At 44.0% G+C, this 22197-nt stretch overlaps 1 protein-coding gene across 1 annotated transcript in view; it reads right to left on the reverse strand.

The window, feature by feature from the left end:
* Positions 1-774: 774 nt before the first annotated feature.
* The window catches only part of CDK4 (cyclin dependent kinase 4), a 49204-nt gene continuing 27781 nt past the window's right edge, over positions 775-22197 (reverse strand). The window contains 6 exon segments of the mRNA XM_075591593.1: positions 775-8737; positions 9852-9987; positions 12169-12219; positions 12954-13063; positions 21591-21637; positions 21640-21757. Coding sequence (XP_075447708.1) covers positions 8597-8737; positions 9852-9987; positions 12169-12219; positions 12954-13063; positions 21591-21637; positions 21640-21757 — 603 coding nt within the window. The 3' untranslated portion in view covers positions 775-8596.

Below are 22197 nucleotides of genomic sequence, written 5' to 3' on the forward strand. Positions count from 1 at the left end.
TCCTTATCTCGGAATTAATATTCCAAAATCATATGGACCTGATACAAATTGAATTACCCAAAACTAATTAAAAACCTGAAGAAAGATTTGGAATCCTGGAGCAAATATAATATCTCATGGATTGGCAAAATAATATCTATTAAAATTAATCTTCCACGCATATTGTATTTTTTCCGCACTCTCACCATTAAGATACCACTTAAAGATCTAGTGGACCTCCAATCCTGCATTACCAAGTTTGCCTGCATTACCAAGTTTGTATGGAACAGACGACAGAGAAGCCCAATGCTACATCCAACATGACAGAAATACACAGTAAAATACTTATAAATTCTCTTGAAAAAGGGTCATTTAGTTTAACCCTTTGACCAAAGCGTTGCAAGCTTGCGAGCCACAAGGCAGACACCCAGCCAGACAATGAAAGGATTCTGCTGGATATAGTGCCAATTAGGTCTTTCTCCCTCCTAATAGAGGTAAATGAGAATTGTAATCCTAACTTGTGAGTAGAGCTCTACTTTGTAACTCTGTCTTAGAGGAGACCTGCACTTTGAAGAAATTGTTTGCCTGTGTTGTGTTGGCTGCACAAGCAGGTTTCGTCTGAGGCTGTTTCGCCACACTTTGGAATTGTCCAAAACTGTACTCCATATACAAGGTGTGGTCTTACTTATTATAGTGCCTGCAACGGCGCAACAAAACAATTGACTCTGTTGCGAGTGCTTATAGTAAGCGCGACCAAAAATTTGGAAGTCGGGTAAATTTGATTTTTCAGACTATCACATGTGACTGTCTCTGAACCAATCAATGACCCCATCGCTGAAAGTTAAATGATAACTTTCGCGAGTCGCGACAGCATCGGTTGCTTCGCCGTCGCCAGCACTATAAGCGCGGCCTAATGCTTTATAAAGGGGCAGAATTATGTTTACTTTCCTTCCATCCATTGCCCGTTTAATGCAAGATAAGATCTTGTTTGCCTTTGCAGCTACTGCATGACTTTGGCCACTATTGCCAAGCCTGCTGTCTACAAGCACTCCTAAATCCTTCTCCATCAAGGATTCCCCCAATATATCTCCATTTCATTCGTAAGTTTCCTGTTTATTCTTGTTTCCAAAATGCATAACCTTAAATTTATCTGTATTAAAGCTCACCTGCCATTTTACCCTGGTCTAAATTCCCACTTACCTCCTCAAAGACATTAAGTTAATTTGGCACAACCTATCCTTCATAAATCCATGCTGACTATTACTAATAATTTTGTTAACCATTTGGTTATTCCTGAATATTATCCCATACTAAACCTTCAAGTAGCTTCCCCAATATTGATGTTAAGCTTACAGGTCTGTAATTCCCCGGTTGTGATCTAGCTCCCTTTTAAAATATAGGCACCACGTCTGCTTTACGCCAATCTTGTGGTACCGAGCCTGTGGAAATGGAGTCCTTGAATATTAAATTGTATGGTTTGGCCATTACTGAATTTAGCTCTTAAGAACTCTTGGATTTATCAAAGTAATTAAAAAATATATGCCATCGGAGCCAGGTGCTTTATTTTCATTTTTATCAAGCCACCTATGCACTTCTTCCTCAGTTAACCAATTCGTTGTTAACATAGAGGTTGTGGCTTCCATTGGTGGCATTGTTTCAATTGATTCTTCCCTGGTAAATACAGAGGCAAAGAATTTGTTCAATACCTCTGCTTTTTCCTTATCTCTGATAATTTGCCCGCCCATCTCACTGAAAGGGTCCTATATATTTATTTTAATCTTTGTTATTAAGGTAGTACTTAAAAGAACGGTTTTAGGATTGATTTTACTTTCTGTTGCAATCTTTTTCATTATCCTTTTGCAACTCGTTACATTCCTTAGAATTCTGGTATGATGCCAACACAACACCCCTTCTGACTACTAGAAATGCATGCCTCTTCCTTTCCCTTTCCTCCCCTACCCAGTCAGCCACATTTCCATTTCCTCCCCTACCCAGTCAGCCACATTTCCATTTCCTCCCCTACCTATTTTATTTAACCACCTTGGTTTAGACTGGTTTCTTTTATACTTATTACCCAAGGGTATACACTGATAAGTGTGCTTTTCTAACAATGTTTTAAAGACTGACCATGTACCTTCCACATTTTTTTCCTGCAAAAACACCATCCCAATTTATTCCTTGTAGATTAGGCCCCAGTTTATTAAAATTTGCTATTCTAAAGTTTAAAGTCTTTATTGAACCCATGTAATACGATTTTTGATCATTTTTTTAAAAATGCGATCATGTTATGATTGTGCCGTTTCCCAAATGTTCCAGGACTTGAATATTTGTTATCACTTCTACAGTGTTTGATATTACAAAAACCCATTTTATTGCCCCATAATAATTAGTCATATAATTGTCTTTAAGCACCCCCACAAACCTGTTTCATTTAGTTGTAATGCTAATGTGATATTGTACCTTTAAAAAAGGGACCTTCCTACCAACAACTTTCTTGCTTGAAATACGAGAACAAAAACAGAGTTGGGTAAGAGCGTTTTGAAAATATCATGTTGAAAAGACATTTTGATTGGAGCTCCAATGTACTCTCAAGGTAATAAAGCAGGGGTAGCCAACTCCAGTCAGACTGAGCCAGTGTGCTGAAGCAGGGATATCCTGACAACCTGACCTGTTGGCAGCTCGAGAACTGGAGTGGAGTAGAGACACTGCATGTTTGCAGATGAAAAAGTAATGGATCATAAATAGACACAAACTGACCATTGATTTGCACAGCCACTTACCCCCTTCAAATATAACAACTTCTCAGAGAGAAAATGTAATTTAAACAAGAGGCTTCTTTATATGGTGCAGTATTCAGCATAATGTTGGCACACAGTGAATTTTTTTCTTTAGCATTCTTCCATTATTGGCAAATAGAGGGGACTGAACGACATGTGACTTAAGACCAGGAAACAAGCATCCACAAACAAACTCAAATAGTTGTATCTTCTGGTGGTCTTGTTCCTTAGGCTGAGACATGTTCAATGGCGACGAGTTTGTGTGCAGTGTACTAAAGCACAATCAGAAAATGAACTGCAGTTTTAATTATAGTATTCCACTTTAGGATATGCTACACATGCTGCTATTTAAAGTACAATTGGGTATGACCATGCATTTCCAATTATCTAAACATTTCTGTCAGTACAGAGGCACAAAACATTAGAGCAGGGTGACCACTAAATATTGCCGAATTCACTGCCCAATCGGTGTCACTCTGTACCATACTTCTAAACCATGCAATACAGTAAAATCTAGGAGTCACACAGCTAGCGGTGTGATCAAAATTCTGGGCTTTAGGGTCAGTCCAAGGTAACAGGGACAAAAAATGTAAACCGGTATCAATGTAATTGTTTTCCTCCCTAAGGCTGCGCTTATAGTGCCTTGCGAAGTCGCTCCGAAACAAATACATTGACTCCATCACAAGCGCCATAAGCACGACGGAGCGACCAACATTTTTGAAGCCGGGTCTTTGATTTTTTTTTTTTTAAGAGACAGTAGTCACATGTGACTGTCTCTAAACCAGCGAGTGCTGCCTGCCCCCTTCGTGACATCCCTGGCCTTGTCGCCAGCGACGTCGCTCAAAATCAAATTATAACTTTCGCTATTGGCGACATCGGTCTCCATCGCCAACACTATAAGCGCGGCCTCAGAGTAACAATTTAGCCCACTTGTCTATTGTCTTCAGGCCTATTGAATGCCAACCATGGTTTTATTTTCCTTTATAGCTTTGGTAAAGATAGTAGCAAGATCCTACGGGCTGTATTTACTATGAAAAAATTCAATGTTTACAAACATTTTAAAATACTTCCGGTTTGACCTCAGATGGGGGATTTGTTTGTGTATGAAAATACTGGTCTCATTTTTAAAATAAAATAGAACAGGAGAAGCACCTGAACCGGGGCTGGCGGGGACCGTCTGGATTCGGGGCTGGCGGGGACCGTCTGGATTCGGGGTTGGCGGGGACCGTCTGGATTCGGGGCTGGCGGGGACCGTCTGGATTCGGGGCTGGCGGGGACCTTCTGGATTCGGGGCTGGCGGGGAGTATGGCAGGGCTCAGTGTGCACACGGTGAGCCTCACTCCCTCAGGAACGAGCATCTCCTCCTGCTACCAGGCGACATCACGGGGTAACAGGAGGCGCTGCCATCACTTAGAGGCCACACGCCTCGCAGTTTGAACAGTGTGGTGGTTAATTTAACGACCACATTGTTTAAACTGTGATCGCGGAAGTTGGGCCAGGGAAAAGTGCAGGGCCCGGTGCATTCGAACTGATGGCACCGACCTCAGGCCGGCCCTGGAATTGCATACTGTGTGCTTAGACAACAAATTCATAAAGGCATCAGGGAGTGTGAATATTTAAGCCAGTGTCTTTCAACCATTGGGTTCCCCGGGCATCCCTAAAAGGTTCCCTGCAATTTTCAGGTCATTTGAAAAAAAATAAAAAATAAAAAAAAGTGGTCCAAATACAGAAAAAAAAATTACAATGCGTCTGATCTCAGACGCACTATTAGAGAGGGTTGGGGTTCCTCAAAATTTCACATTATAATTATTGGGTTCCTTAACAAAATACATTTGAAAAACACTGGTCTAAGCTGCAGATATGAATATCAGGAAACTTGGAGCACTGCTAACACCAGTGTAGAGAGAATTGCAAGAGAGTGTATCCCATGTATAAAAAATATATTTAATGGATCATAAGGCAAACAGCTACATAACGGAGCCCAGTGGCCCCCACTAACGCGTTTCGAGCTTGCCACTGTTTATCAAGGTGCATATTCCATATGGTGGAATCCTGACCAGCTAGTCGATATAAACAGTAGATGGTTGGTGTTATTTGGAACTTTGGTCTATACAGATGATGCTCGAGGGTTGCACACCAGATGAGGCTTATCAATTTGACAAAAACATGCTTATAATAAGCAATTGATGGCATAGTTAGAGCACCATACTGCTTTTGAACTAGTCTAAGCTACAGAGATGCTTTGGAGAGTACAGTATTGAAGCAGCAGAGATTGGTTCTGCCTTTACAAGCATCAGCTGCAGTTTTCAATATATCCTCCATTAACAAAACCAAAGTGAAATATTTAATGACCATAGACTGAGCCAGGTCTTGATGGTAATGCTTTGCTATTCTGGTCATTAGTATTATTTAAATCCTTCAGTTGAGTTATCTTTGTAGTTCTAAGTTCTAGTAGCACTACTAGTCTAAATCTAAAATCAGCTAGCCTCTCCTAAATCAGATTTCCCATTATGTGTTGTGACATCTCTTTATTCAGCACAGTTGTATAGTGCAGGTCCCATCAACGGAAGAATAATTTTTCTTACAACCCCACAGTGGTAAGAGGGTGAAAAGTGCATTTCCTAGTGCAGCAATGAGTAAAAATTCTGTCATTGGGCATATTTCTAAAATAGAAAGAACGTGTTTTATTCATTAAAACAAGAATCCAAATATTTTCTCTTTTTTTTAAAAGAAAAACATCAAACGGTGAAACATTGACACACATTTAACGCGGGTCCCATTTCCTTTAGAAAATGTGCGTACGAGCGACAGAACTTCCTATATCTTTTACCAGGGACACAAGGCAGGAATTTAGCTCTACTGTATATTAAAATAACCGCTTCAACCAGTGCCGTCCTATCAATCTTAATGGGAACATTTCAAAACCTACAACTGCCTGAATCTATTTCCACTCGGAGCACCTCTTTCGAAAGACACACAAGTGTCTGAAGCTATAAACTACTAATGGAAGAGAGCCAGCGTAGGTTCTTAAAACTCCTGCCACAGTTTAAACAAGCAGTTCACACATCTTCAATCAAAACATATTTAGTTATTTACAGCAAAAGATAAAATGCCCATCGGTTCTGTCTGCGTGCACTCACACACAAGGGGTATTTTATCTTCGTCATTTTACACTGGAGCATGCAGGGTACTGGCCATTTTTTATTCTCTCAACATTTAAACAATGTTTTAACCTGCAATACAACATTAAACTGCTGAAAAACAAAACAAGGAAACATTGTGTCATTTGATTTTCTATTGTGAGTGAATTATTCATTTTAACCTGGGTCCAATAGTGGCAACTAAAGTACAAATCATTATAGATGTTGTGCCTCTTTAATGAATAAATGTCTGCTTCTCATGTACCTTTCATGCCCTGGCAGACGTTCACCTTTTAATCTGGAGCCAGCGAGTAACATTAATAATGATGCTCCGTGTCTGGTAATCATCACTTGGATGATTTCTTGTCTGATTTCCAATACAATTAAATGCTAAATTCCCCCCCCCCCCCCAAAAAACAATTAGAAAGTGGCACAAAGCACAGTAACAAACAAAAACACACCCCTAGCTCTGAGGTCACTACACGGTGCTAAGATTTATCATCTCCACTCTCATTCATCTGAATGACATGATAGATTGTAGCACCCTTTAGTGAATATGGGCCAGAGTAGGTTAATGTAGAGAAAACAATAGTGAAATACAAAATCAGCACGCAATGTGTGCATACTGCACGATTAATGTAGAGTATTGCTATTCATTTCCACTCCCTTCCACCCGCTCTTTACTTGGCGTCATTACACATTGTGCAATGTTCATTTTAAAGGGGTAGAAATAAGCAGTAAATGTTAAATCCGTTTACTAAGGACCTAGTCTGTGGAAACGTCACAAAGGTTAAAAGAATCTGTAGGAACATGAACGCAGTAAGACCACATGGTATAAAAAAACAAAAAAAACCATCGATATCTTTAACGTTCGCAAATTACCGCAATAATTGTGCCTAAAATCAAAATGTCGACAATCATGATCTGAATTAGTGAAAAAATAATCTATGAAGATTTTGTATATGCAACAACTTCCCGGGATGGGACAGCCAGTCTTGAAATGTCAGAAGCCAAACCAAGGTCGAAAGGGTTGTTGAGGGAATATGAAACCTCCGAATCAGGTCAATCACCCGATTCCTTACTCAAATGAACTTTCTAGCAAATATACGGGGGCGGGGGAGGAAAAAAAAACAAAAACCCATCTTCTACATATTTTCTTGTTTTTATAAAATCATCTGATTTTGAAGGCAGTTGCCATCTTATTTCTTACACAGGGCAGTGAAATGTGAAGAACCGAACTCTGAACCCATTTCCACATGACCCGAAATAAAATGTCCCAGCGGACATATGAGTCAGTCAGGAGCTTGTAATCAATGCTCCTCTAGAACTGACCGTAAATGCAACAGAACCTGTATCAAACTATTCAGAAATGACTGAAAACACATATTAAAAACAAAGTCAATACACCAAAAATAGGCTGTAGGTTCTGGAAATATGCAACAGTTTGTTGCCTGCATTGGTGAGGCTCAAAAACGCCATCTTGACCTATGACACCTAATCTGATCATTTAACCTGTTGGCGGCAAGAATGCGAGTTCAGAATATGAGTGTAGGCAGAAATATTGCTCCATTAGCATCTAAAATACTTTTTCTTTTTATGGAAAGTGAAAACAAACCTGGAAATGTCACCCGAAATACTCTTCAGACAACACTCGCTAAAAAAAGACTTTCCTGACTTCACATCAATTCCGTAGCATGATCTTTAAATATGGCAACATCAGTGTTTTACAAGCGCCTTAAATGTGTCTATGCCATTTTAAGGTGCTTAAGGGGTAGTATGAGCTTGTGTCTGAGCTTGAAAACTCTGTGACCATAGGGCTAAATCTACCCATGAATCCAACCCTCTTTGTAGCCCTCCAGTCTTTTACTGTGAAGGAATTTGTTTAGTAATTGTGCGTATATTGTGTAACTTGAGGGCATTATCTTCTACTATGGGCCTAACTAAATCCTGCTGTTACATCTCCCATCCTAGTTGCACCTGTGTCTGTCCCTGATGGGATCACAACATTGGCGTTACTATAGACAACCAATAAATCATGTTTTAATCTTTATATTCTTGAGTGCCTGTACGTTTGTGTTTCTATTTTCTCGTGTTTTTGAGATGGTAGTGACCATTACCCAATAGGGGACTATTGCTTCTACATGCCGTGCCCTATGCTTCGAATCCGTCTGCAAATCGCTCATTTCCAAAGGGATCTGAAAAAGCAGGACAAGCTTGTGTCACGTCTCTGGTGATCTAGTGTGATCTGATCTCACTTCGTCATTTATGCAACATGGAACCAAACAGTGTAGTGTCATGACAAAAAAAGAGAGTCAGGACCAGTATTCATAGAAGACTTGAAAAGGCACAAATGTCTTAGCGAGACATTGCCTCCCATTTCTAAGACCGTGGCGAGCTTTATGGCAGTGTCTCTTGTGTGGGTCATGACCAGACTAACAAGAGGCAGAAGGAATCCGTTCACTTTGAAACACCCTTCAACCAGGAAGTGTGAAATTCACCCCCTAATCTGGGGACAAACAAAGGTTCAGAAGAAATGTAAAAATGGAAGAGATGTCCTCTGCAGTCTTATTCCTCATTTGCTCCCAACCAGCCATCAGGCTGTCAGGGCGATGGGGAGCAGAGAAAGGGCAGGGGAAATGTAATGTCCAGGTGAGCTCTGGTTTCCCCCCCTCCCCTCTTCTGCGGATGCAAAGCCCTGCTTCATTTCACCTCATCCGCTGTAGCGCGGACGTGAGGGAAGGCTTCGGGTTTGGAGAAGGCCACAGTGTCCTCTGTAAAGAAGGCGTGATGCAGAGCGTGGGATGCAGAGATACGTCTCTGGGGATCAAAGGTCAACAGCTCCTATAAAAAAAAAAAAAAACCATTGTAAACTTTACAGAGACACAGGGGGATTATTAAGCTGTGATTATGCTGGTCAAGGTATGATCACAGGGAAAGTCCTTTAACTTAATTCATTGGAGTTTCCCTGCATTTGTGCCCTGATCAGCACTATCACAGCAATAAATAACCCCAAAAGAATCATAATGCCCTTCTTTCTAAAAGGATCCATCAGAGGAATGTAGTGATACAGTTGTGCTTGTAGTGGTGCTATAGGGAATATAGACAACAAAACACCCCAGAAAAGCATTTGAACCCATTTATCATGTAAAAAGGGTACATAATAATGGAGGTGTACAAGCCAACATTTTAGCTCCAGTGGCATCACGACACTTTCTTGCAAACCTTTTATGGATCATATACAAAGACTATGTTCTCCAACAGACCTGCCATGGCACTTCTCTTCCATTTGCAGTGTGATACACCAAAATCATAAATCGCAATAGGTCCCATATAAAGAAAAACATTGCTGTAACAAGTCCCTTTGCGCAGTGTACATAAAGGTTTCCCTTGGTTAGAGTGCCGGTGCTTTAGTAGTTTTTTTCCTTCACTTTCTGGGAGGGGAAATTAAAGGGGAAAAAAACCCAACAAGGACGGATGCCCAACGTTTCCAATAAACTATATTCCTTAATTTGTACAAATATGTAAAAGGATGGCATGATTAGACTAGTGATCTATTATTTCCCACGTCTATTGGGGGAGAAGGTCTAGATGCACAGAAGAACAGCAAAATGTATTTAGGCTGTGTGTATGGAATAACTTCCCGACTGTAGTTAGACACTGGGAACACACATGGAAGGCTCGAGGTAATCTAATAATATATTAGACACTATGTAAAGTTGTGCCAAGCTGGTTATAACCGTTTCTAGCCGATGAGCTGAACTACAGGACATCTGAGGTCCATTCCAGACCATCCATAATAGGATTCTAGGGTCTATGCTTCTATAGCAAGCTGAAAACATGGACAGACCGTGTTGGCCAAATATCTCATCTTTTTCATCTGCATTCTGATGTCCGAAACCAATCTCAAAAAAGTGATCTCTCTTATTCCTTAGCACACTGGCGAATGAGAACCTACCAGCAGGAGCTGGGCTCCCATGGCATCAATTTCAGGTACAAACTTCTCCACTGGCTGCAGAGGCCGCACGGAGAAGGCTGCGCGAGGCAATGTGACATCTGCTGGCCACTCGTCCTCAGACGGAAGCCCGATCATACTGAGAAGGGGCAAAGAAAAAAAAAAAGGGGGGTAAATAAAATACATCAAGTGATCCTCCCATTCCTGACACAGATACGCGAAGTGACTGATGTTTAAAAACTCATGCATAACACCCATAAGTCACATCTGTGTTCTGCCAATGCACAAACAAACTGCAAAGAAGCAGACAGTTCCATGGTAAATACAGTACACCAACAAGAAATCTTTATTCAAAAATACTCTCATGGCTACATTACCCCAATTGTGCAAATATCTTCAAAATGTACTACACTACACATTTTTCTGTGAGAAAAAATCCCTGCAAATGTCTCTTAGTTGGCAAACTTTTGTGATACTTGTGCACATCGGTAGTAATTGGTATCCTTCTTAATATGCACGCACAATATGAACCCATCTACTGCATGAGGCATACAGATGTAGCAAGATTTACACGTTCCATGGGCGTGAGAAGGTGCGAGACAACTGCGTGAACACAACTGCGTGAACACAACTGCGTGAACACAACTGCGTGAACACAACTGCGTGAACACGTCCGCGCCTCATCCGCGGGCGAACCGAGGCTACGGTCAGCCGGAATAATTAAAATGACGTTAGTGCAGTTAAGTGGCGCACGGAATATCTTCGCCAATGATACTCGGCAGCCATAAGGTGGCCACGGGGCGAGGGGAGACCACGACCATCACAGATTGCAAATTGAATGCTGGGAATTTACAGCTGGTGTTGTGTGGCACTGAGAATAGCAAGTCTTGCTACATCTGTACAGTATGTAACGCAGGACAAATCGGATTCCAGTAGCATGAGGAAGTCTGCAACATAAAGCAATGATAAACAAGCCGCTTCTAGCCCACTAAAAGCTTCTTTTACTCAGAGAATAGTCAAATAAAAGACCACCACGAAGAATATTACAGCCGTTGCTGTCTGCTTCTGTTACCTACTAATGCCCAACACAAACTTAACTGAGGAACCCTGATGGAGGGAGGAAATTCTGATTGGTTATTACGGTGTGTTAAAGCACAGCAAAATAATGACCCAAGGAGGACACGATGGATCAAGCAACGGTCTACTTGAAGGTACAGATTTTATGCAATCCTCAGAAGCGTTTTAGTTTTTTTAGATGCGACGCCATGAGCTTCGTAGTAGCCCGTATATCCAGTATATAAAACGAATATATAGCACTGTGAAACTTTTTTGCTTCCTGGTAAAGGACGTGTGTGTGTGTATATATATATATATATATATATATATATATATATATATATATATATATATATCTATATATCTATATATCTATATATGTGTAGAGGTATCAGTACCGTGTTAGCCGAGCTTCAATAATCAAAAAATAAATAGATGATACCGTTCTGTGGCTAACGAAATGCTTTTATTTGTGCGAGCTTTCGAGATACACTGATCTCTTCTTCCGGCGATGTTACAATGAATGAAGCTTCATTCATTGTAACATCGCCGGAAGAAGAGATCAGTGTATCTCGAAAGCTCGCACAAATAAAAGCATTTCGTTAGCCACAGAACGGTATCATCTATTTATTTTTTGATTATATATATATATATATATATATATATATATATATATATTATACTTGAATTAGAACAATCTGTTACATTTGGAGGGGTATAACATCTTGCCTTGTGTATGAACACAATTTTTTTTTTTTTTTTTACACACGGCTGTAAAACCCCTATTTGTCCACTTATTGTCTTGCAGTATTTGCATGCTGCATATTTCTCAGAGCGTTGCCCTGTAAAGTATGCTTGATTTAACCATTTAATTTTATTTAAGGTGGGATTTTTGTAGAAAAACTGAAACGCAACATTGCAGCTGGTGCAGCCTGCTGCCAAGATAACGATCAGAGTACATACATCATATATTGGGCCACAATTGCAGCTGTAGCACATCAATTAGAATGTCATTGTGGCTCAATTTCAGCACATTGTGCCCGATAGGCAGGACTAGTCCCCAATGGACTGGTTTGCAAACCTCATACTGCTGCTGCTCCACTCTGCGATGACTCAGTTGATACCCAGAAAGGTTTACAAACTGCAAGAAGTCAGTCAGCTCAGAGGTGTGAAGTCTATACTGCAGGAAAAGGGTGTGCAACAGACACACAGACACACAGACACACACCACCCCCAGCGTTTTCACCCCATAAATAATACTCACTCAAAAATCTTGCCCAACTGGTCAGCTTCTGAATTTCCACAAAAGAGAGGTCTGAGAAAGATAAGGAAAACATATTAAATAAATCCAAGCAATGGCATCACCCTGTATAAAGCTACCTATACAGTAGGATATTGCAGCAAGCTTGTGTGAGCTATTTAGGAGTCACATTAAATGCGTAGACATTTTGCTCTACAAGGGTGTCCCTTTGAGACACAAAACTGATAGTAAAACAAAACGGTCTTTTTTTGTGAAGCTTAACCTCTGTAACAATGATATATGTTTTTTATTGTGTGCACAGGTGGATAAAACGATTTAGCCTAGTGTTCAGGGCCAGGTAGCGACATACATAGAATAGGCCATTTTAGGTCCATAAATACAAATAATGTCACATTAAACATAAAATATCAATTCTCAACAAGGGATTTAAACATGTATGTGGGCTCTATCCCTACAGTTACAGACTCTCCTGCTTTGACAGTAAATTATCTCTGTAGCCGATTAGTGAACAGGGCTTGTTACACAGTATGAAAGTGATGGTTTTCTGGGAAAAGCTTGCAACATCACAATGTGATCTAAACTTATTCCATAAGGTTCAGAGATCTGATATTCTATGGTTTGACTGTATAGGGAAGTCTGTGTATAAACTACTGGCACAACAAAATTACAAAGTGTTATCCATGGAAGAGTTCACCTCTGGGTTGGGAATATTGGTTTCCGAGCAGAGTGTATACAAAAATGCCACACAAAGAATCCAAATTGTAGGTGCGCTACTACCATGTACTCACTTCCGTCTGAACATCTCTGCAAAGATGCACCCCACACTCCACATGTCTACAGGCGTTGCATACGTGGACTGAAGCAGCACTTCTGGGGCACGATACCACAGAGTCACCACCTGCACAGGGAGTTTAAATCCCAATAAAATACCTGCACAAAATCTTACTACTACTACAGCAAGTGGTGAAAAAAGTGGGGAGGACCAAAGGGGTAATTCTATTGTGTCCCAAGCAGCAGTTTTCAGGTGAAGATCTCGATTGACTTCACTGGAGGAAACGGCTTTGGACAATATAGAATGTCGTCAATCCAGGGGCAGGGCTATGTGGATTTAAATACCAAATTTTGTTAGATTAGAGATTTGAAGGGGGGGAGGAAGACTCAAAACATTTTAAAATTGTACATTAAAAACAACTCATTTAGGCAACATTGTATTAAAAAAAAAAATAAGGTGAAAAAAACAAAAACAAAAAAACAGTGAAGAGGAAGCACAATGAAGTCAAACAGGTAGAGAGATGCATGCAGTGATCATATAAATCACAACACTAATAACTATGAGTAACATCAAAATATCCCACATTTGGGAGGCCGTTTACCTTCAATGCATTATACAGAGTTCAGCGGCTAAAAACTGGTCAGTACTTTAAGAAGTTGCTTAAAAGATAAGATCACTAGCAGATGACTAAACCAGGTTTGTGTAAAGATTTTAACATGTCACTAGTTTCCTTAAACGTATGTAGCAATACTTAAAGCAATCATTTGGCGGCTTTTGTTTCTTTGGAAATGAAGTATAAAAGTAATTTTATTTGGGTGTCTGTTAACCGGCACGTGTTCATCTACCCTTATCCCACCCAGTTGTCCATATCAGAGGCAAAGGCAAGAAGAGGGGAGGGGGAGGGGGGGGGGGGGTCGGGGAGGTCCGTGGAAGACAGAGGGAATCAAACCCTTCCAAGATGTTTACAAACCAATTAGAAAAGGATTTAAAATATGAATAATAATAATGTGTTTAAATGGTGCAGTCTTCAAGATTTACCCACTTAAAACATATGACTGCCTTTAGGACACTGGTCATTAAGAGGAGCCTTTCCACCTATGACCATGGTGCCTTAGCCACTCATCACCATTATATGGAACGCATATAGGTGGTTTTCCATAATGACACGTCCGTATTCAGGTGTTCCTGCTACCCAGGTTTAGAACGCCTAGAAATGTAGTACCATTGGCAGGAACCCATCACCACCTTTTAGTGTCACAAAGGAGAAATCTGGTTTGAGGGATAGAGGGATAGAGGAATAGAGGAATACAATAGACATGGGCTGGCCACCGATTGCGCCACCTGTGCTTGAGCAGGGATATCCTTAAAACCTGACCTGTTGATGGCCCGTAAGGACTGAGGGTTGGCCACCCCTGCCTTAGGCCATTGAGGATAGCCTAAGGTCTATCCCAAGCATGCTTGAAATGTCCTTATTCTACAGTATTAGCCACGACCACCTATTTTGGGAGGTTATTCCACCACCGTTTCCATGAAGTGCTTCCTCACATTCCCCCTTAGCCTGCCACACTCCAGCTTCAGAGCATGACCTCTTGTTCTAGTGATTCTCTTTCTCCGAAATATGCTTCCCTGTTGTACTTTGTTAAAACCCTTTATGGCGGCTCCAAAACCGCAAGAGAAAAGCTAAATGCACAGTTATACAAGGAACCACAATGCTGGCAGGATACAACAGTGTTAAAAGGTTTCGACTAATGTCATTCATTGCATCACAAAGGGGTGACTTCAAGAGACAATGAGGCCACATTCCTTACAAGAGCTCTTATCAAGCTTGACATGCATGCATTTTAACTCCTGTGCACAATGCCAACCAACCAGTCATTTCCCCAGCTTCTCTATGCAGCCACCTACTGGTTATAGGGAGGGCCTATGAACACCCTTCGGCTAGGTCCCCGGTGGTGATGGCGCCGCGCACCAGTCACTAACTTCTATGAAGCAGGCCCCAGTGTCTTCTTGCGTGCTGGCTCAGGCAGTGCGGTGGCGCGTCAGCCAGCAGGGGAGACAATTGTGTTCCCGTGCAGCGACGCGGTCAAGTGGTGACCTGGGAGCCAATACGAGGGCAGATGGCTTGAACCAATGGGAGCGCAGTGCTTTGAGCTGCGCCTCCCCCTCCATTTTGGCCACCCCCCCCATGATCCATACAGACCGCGTTTTTAAGCTGTGCACGCGCAGCCAGGACGCCAGGCGCGCGTGCAGCAGCCACCACCAGGGACTTAGCCATACAAACTCAGGTCGAACTACTAAAATCAGAACTTGGAGCACACAGATTAGGGCCCAGGAATGTTTAGGCTAAGGCCCCGCTCCCAGAGTCAGCGCACCTGCGCTGCTGACAGGCGGTGCGCTGAGATACACAGACCGCGATATGCGGTCTGTAGGGAGCGGGAGCCGGAGCGGGAGGTGGGCAGTTTGACAGGGAGGGGGGGCGTGGCTTGAGCGGAGGGACCCGCTACTCTCCCCCCCCCCTCCCTCCACGGACTCGGGCTGGAGCTGGAGCTTCGGTAAGTATTAAACACACACGCAGGCACTCATACATACATACACACACACACACACACACACACACACACAGGCAGGCACTCACGCACTCATACACACACGCGCGCACACACAGGCAGGCACTCACGCACTCATACACACACACACACACAGACAGGCACGCACGCACTCATACACACACACACACACACACACACACACACACACACACACACACACACAGACAGACAGACAGAGGCAGGCACTCACGCACTCGGGCACACACACACACACACACAGACAGGCACTCACGCACTCAGACACATACACACACAGACAGGCACGCATTCAGACACACACACAGAGAAAGGCACTCACCTGCTTTCACTCCACACTCCTCCCCGCTCCCCGAAGCCTCTCCTCCTCCCGAAGCCTCCCCTCCCCATTGGCTCACAGCCACACACGTCACGCGTCAAAGCTAGGAAACACCATTCTCTGGTGTCTCCAGCGGCTGACGCGCGACAGCGTGTAGTCAGCTGTGCCGCCAGTGGGGACCGGGACCGGCTCGCGAGGATTCCCCTGCTGGTGGGGAACTCGCTACATTGCCGCCCGCGCCAACGAGCGCAGCGGGACCGAGGCCTAATAGTCAGCAATGTGCTATGCTCATGCTTTCACTGCAAATAAAAATACCACTTGCATGTCCCATACAGGTCCACAACCCTGCATTTCCTCATTATCTCTTGGCATACAGTGCTTCCACTGCAGCCAGGGATTCTGGGTAATGACATGCAAATGAGCACAGTGTGTCACTTTTTGCTTCTCGTCCATTCCAACATGGACCCCTGTCAGCTTATGCCTGCCACATTACAAGCTTTTCAGCACAGCCTGGAATACAGAAGTGCATACGTCAGTAAACCCTACCCACACACAGCTACCTCGACCTTTCGGGTCTCATCAGTATGAGGATGGTTACTGGCTCTGCAATACATAGAAGTCTTGTATACAAGATAAAATAAAGCCCTCGATGATTTACAGCGGGTCGGATCCATCATTTGTGTGTGTCTCTGGGATTCTAATGGGATGCATTAATTGTAATCAACAGGGCCAACTCCTGCTGCTAACTGCGTAGCTCAGAGCACAGCTGCCAGAAGGACAGCTGCAGCAGAGGCACAGAATGTGCACATGAGACGTCGTACACATGCATTGTAACCCGTTCCGTGCTGAAGAAACAAAGCAGAACCAGAGGTTGCAATGCACTAATTAACCTCTTCACTGCTGGAAAGATATAAAAGTCTCTTTAAAAAACATACATCTCTATAAAAACAGGAAACCAGCCCACATACAACTGTACAGTCCCTCCCTATGGTAGGGTTAATATTTACTTCCTCCAATTAGATCATTACAATGCACAAATACCAACTTTAACTGGACAGGAAGGATTCGCATTCCCTCAGAGACAGTGATGTAGATTAAAAGAGGCAGGGGGGGGGGGGGAACACACATTATGATCCTATGGGAGTGAAGGGATACGGTGTAAAAATAAATGCTCCTGTGAATAATTAAACCTGTGTAAAGAAGGTTGCCTGGGTGTTAATGCATGGAAACTGCAAACATTATTATACATTTATGTGGGTATGAGTAAAAGCCAAAATGTTTCCTTAGAGTGCGAGGCACACAGAAGGGCGAGAACAGTCACACAGAGCGGGACACATGCAGGGTCCAGAGCAGACAAGCAGAGCGCGGGGCATACGCAGATACAGTCACACAGAGAGTGGGACAAACGCAGGGGCCAGAGCAGTCGCATGCAGATACAGTCAGAGAGAGCAGTCGCCCGCAGATACAGTCACAGAGAGAGCAGTCGCACACAGATAGTCAGAGAGAGAGCAGTCGCACGCAGATACAGTCACAGAGAGAGCAGTCACACGCAGATACAGTCACAGAGAGCAGTCGCACGCAGATAGTCAGAGAGAGAGCAGTCGCACGCAGATACAGTCACACAGAGCAGTCGCACGCAGATAGTCACAGAGAGAGCAGTCGCACACAGATACAGTCACAGAGAGAGCAGTCGCACGCAGATACAGTCACAGAGAGAGCAGTCGCCCGCAGATACAGTCACAGAGAGCAGTCGCACGCAGATAGTCACAGAGAGAGCAGTCGCACACAGATACAGTCACAGAGAGAGCAGTCGCACGCAGATACAGTCACAGAGAGAGCAGTCGCACGCAGATACAGTCACAGAGAGAGCAGTCGCCCGCAGATACAGTCACAGAGAGAGCAGTCGCCCGCAGATACAGTCACAGAGAGAGCAGTCGCACGCAGATACAGTCACAGAGAGAGCAGTCGCCCGCAGATACAGTCACAGAGAGAGCAGTCGCCCGCAGATACAGGCACAGAGAGAGCAGTCGCCCGCAGATACAGTCACAGAGAGAGCAGTCGCCCGCAGATACAGTCACAGAGAGAGCAGTCGCCCGCAGATACAGTCACAGAGAGAGCAGTCGCCCGCAGATACAGTCACAGAGAGAGCAGTCGCACCCAGATACAGTCACAGAGAGAGCAGTTGCCCGCAGATAGTCAGAGAGAGAGAGAGCAGTCGCATGCAGATGGTCACAAAGAGAGCAGTCGCACGCAGATACAGTCACAGAGAGAGCAGTCGCCCGCAGATAGTTACAGAGAAAGCAGTCGCACGCAGATAGTCACAGAGAGAGCAGTCGCCCGCAGATAGAGAGAGCAGTCGCCCGCAGATACAGTCAGAGAGAGCAGTCGCCCGCAGATAGTCACAGAGGGCAGTCGAATGCAGATAGTCACAGAGAGAGCAGTCGCACGCAGATACAGTCACAGAGAGCAGTCGCACGCAGATACAGACACAGAGAGCAGTCGCCCGCAGTTACAGTCACAGAGAGCAGTCGCCCGCAGTTACAGTCACAGAGAGCAGTCGCCCGCAGTTACAGTCACAGAGAGCAGTCGCCCGCAGTTACAGTCACAGAGAGCAGTCGCCCGCAGTTACAGTCACAGAGAGCAGTCGCCCGCAGATACAGACACAGAGAGCAGTCACACGCAGATACAGTCACAGAGAGCAGTCGCCCGCAGTTACAGTCAGAGAGCAGTCGCCCGCAGTTACAGTCACAGAGAGCAGTCGCCCGCAGATACAGTCACAGAGAGCAGTCGCCCGCAGTTACAGTCACAGAGAGCAGTCGCCCGCAGTTACAGTCACACAGAGCAGTCACACGCAGATACAGTCACAGAGAGCAGTCGCCCGCAGTTACAGTCACAGAGAGCAGTCGCCCGCAGATACAGACACAGAGAGCAGTCGCACGCAGATACAGACACAGAGAGCAGTCGCACGCAGATACAGACACAGAGAGCAGTCGCCCGCAGTTACAGTCACAGAGAGCAGTCGCCCGCAGTTACAGTCACAGAGAGCAGTCGCCCGCAGATACAGACACAGAGAGCAGTCGCACGCAGATACAGTCACAGAGAGCAGTCGCACGCAGATACAGACACAGAGAGCAGTCGCCCGCAGATACAGTCACAGAGAGCAGTCGCCCGCAGTTACAGTCAGAGAGCAGTCGCCCGCAGTTACAGTTACAGAGAGCAGTCGCCCGCAGTTACAGTCACAGAGAGCAGACGCCCGCAGATACAGACACAGAGAGCAGTCACACGCAGATACAGTCACAGAGAGCAGTCGCCCGCAGTTACAGTCACAGAGAGCAGTCGCCCGCAGATACAGACACAGAGCAGTCACACGCAGATACAGTCACAGAGGGCAGTCGCCCGCAGATACAGTCACAGAGAGCAGTCGCCCGCAGATACAGACACAGAGAGCAGTCGCACGCAGATACAGACACAGAGAGCAGTCGCACGCAGATACAGACACAGAGAGCAGTCGCCCGCAGTTACAGTCACAGAGAGCAGTCGCATGCAGAGCACGGGGCACATGCAGGTGCAGTCACACAGAGAGCAGGCCACACGCAAGGGCCAGAGCAGTCACATGCAGAGCACTTTAAATATCAGGGGAACTACAGAGGACGTCCATCAGAAGGAGAACTTGTTTCCCTTCCTTTTTTGAACAGGCAGCCACACGAGGCACAGATCAGTCCCTCTTATCTCGCTCGAAATACCAGACTAACACACACTTTCCTAGAGTGCTGTCATTTTACTTCACAGAAGCTCACACACAAAGATCCTGTGCTGGAATGCAAGACGCCTAATCTGGCTAACTGTGCTCAATGTCAAAAAGGGAGCATACAGGAACACAAAAACTGGCCCTTCTTAATGAAAATCAATTACAAGAATATAATTGCATATGTTCTGAGAAACACTGTATATATGGCTGTGAAGTGAAGACCGGGGGTTATTGTGCGTGAATGCACTTTTTACACTACTCCTACATGAGCTTGTGCTGTTGTCTCACATGTGAAAACCAAGATACAGTGCAGCGTTCCCCTTCCTTTTGTCACAGGTCTGCAGCCACATGCCGAGTCCCGGTGCTGTCCCATACAAACAAAATACAGGCGTGTGTAGGCATAAAAATTAATCGGGGACACACACACACACACACACAATAGCGCTGGTGTAGTCACAACAAGAAAACAATGACAAATGCACTGGGTTTAAGAGAAGTGGTGGGTGGCAGCAAGAACCAGTAATTAGTCATTGAGAAAACCAACACTTCTTGAAATGCTGTGAAACCATCAGAATCTGTGTCCTGAAACTCCCCACCAACCACTTCTCTGCAGCAGGGCCAGTAACCTATTTCTCTGCAGCAGAGCCAGAGCAAGCCTGCTTATATACACAGGCGTAATTATGTTCAGCGCCAGCATGTTTGCACATAACTTCATACATCTCCTCAGGCTTTGGAAGCTTTAATTACTTCAAGGCACCGCAGAAGTTGTGTTTCAGCTACACTGGGGATCAACCTATTCACCACACCCGATTCCTAAAAAAAGGGATTCATTTAGGCTCCCTTTCTTTCAAACCATGTAAAGGGAATAGAAATAAACACAAAAGCTGCCCATAAGAGAAGCACAAACTCATTCACCACACAACTGTCGTCCAATCTTTGAGTCCCAAATAACACCCTCACTATTGTAAAGTGCATAACTAAAAAAATATACTCTGCACCTAGTGTGCTTTTGGCGTGTATGTAACTGGTGTGCAGGTGGATTTTGTTGTACATTTTATGAGTTTTGGTAAGTTTTTAGACTGGAAGCCAGATAAGTTAGGATTTGAACACATCTTTTTGTTGCATATTTCCTCTGTCTAATGCAAAGAAAGGAAAAAAGCTGAAGCCTCACTAAAGACAATAACTTAAAGTAATCAAACTGAAGTGTCCTACTCAACACGAACAAGAACACTGATGTGCTAAAATAATGATAACAATTACATTTCACAGCATTAAAAATGTATTTTTAAAAAGTAAAGAGGACACACCCAGTAGAACGGTGCTTTTCATACCCATTTTGTCTCACCTTGCTTAGTCTCTTCACTGCTCAGTGTAATAATACTGATATAAAAAGGAAAGGGCATAACTGTGCAGGTTTAACAGCCAATAGCCACAAGCAGGACAGGCTAAAGGCATCCGAGTACGTTCAACCTCCAAACCCCTACGCGGGGTCTTTTGCATTATACAGCATTGCTCGTTTTAACTGGTTTCAACTATGTGTTTCCTTCAAGGGATGGGAAAGTATGAGGAATTCATTGCATTTGTTTCTTAAGGCTCTTGATGCAGTATCTCATGCTGATAAAGGTGTTGATGAAAACAGTCTTCACTGACTTTGAATCAAAACAAAGGCGTTTATTTTTTCACAGACAAAACAATGGAGTAAGGAGATGGGTGAATGAAGAGACTCTTCCTCCACTTGCTGCCTTTTTGCTTAGAGCCCACATACGTTCCAGTTCCCCTGATTCATGTGCTACAGTACTTAACAGATGGCCAAACTCACTAATCTTGGGGACTTCTTATGAAAGGAAGGTGTTTGCCCAGCCTTAAAAACCAAGCACTGTTATTACTCTTACCACTGACCGAAGATATGGATTCCTCGTATTCCCTCCGGAGCACATTCTCTCATGTAAGCCCACAACCCTCCAAAGAGGGACTCTGTCTAGGGTTGGACAGGGAACTTACCACAGGCGTAAGAGCCATCTGACAGCTGTAGATTCGTGCCAGGCCAAGTCTGCCAGTTTGACCTGTCCCCCACTCGTCACCAAGATGTTTTCCGGCTTTAGGTCGCGGTGCACTATGCAGTTCAAATGGAGGAACTCCAGGCCACACAGGAACTGCTTCATCAGATCCTGACCAACGAGAAAGCAGCAAAGTTAACAATGACTACTTACAAAACAGTGCAACTGTAGAGCTGTGTAACACTGGATGATGTTTCCTGTGCAGAGCAAGTACAGTACAGGGTACGCAGTGCTGTACTACAAGAAGGAACTTCAAGGTGATTCCCAAGTCAAAGGATTGTCAACCAGAAAACGTCATAAGCAATTTAGTCTATTCCACCATGTATAGTGCTGCACACACTGGCAATATTAAATGACGTTTGCAGCCCTAGAATAAATGGTCCCCTGAAGAAATCACTCTAAACCAGGCCTACACAACATGCGGCCCGAGGGCCGCATGCGGCCCACCTGGCCTCTCTGTGCGGCCCGTGATGACTCCGGCCGGGCGCAATTAATTAATTAAATAAATTTAAAAAAAAAAAAGTTTAAAAAAAAAAGTTTAAAAAATGGCG

This window comes from Ascaphus truei, chromosome 3 (genome assembly GCF_040206685.1).
Source record: "Ascaphus truei isolate aAscTru1 chromosome 3, aAscTru1.hap1, whole genome shotgun sequence".
NCBI lineage: Eukaryota > Metazoa > Chordata > Amphibia > Anura > Ascaphidae > Ascaphus > Ascaphus truei.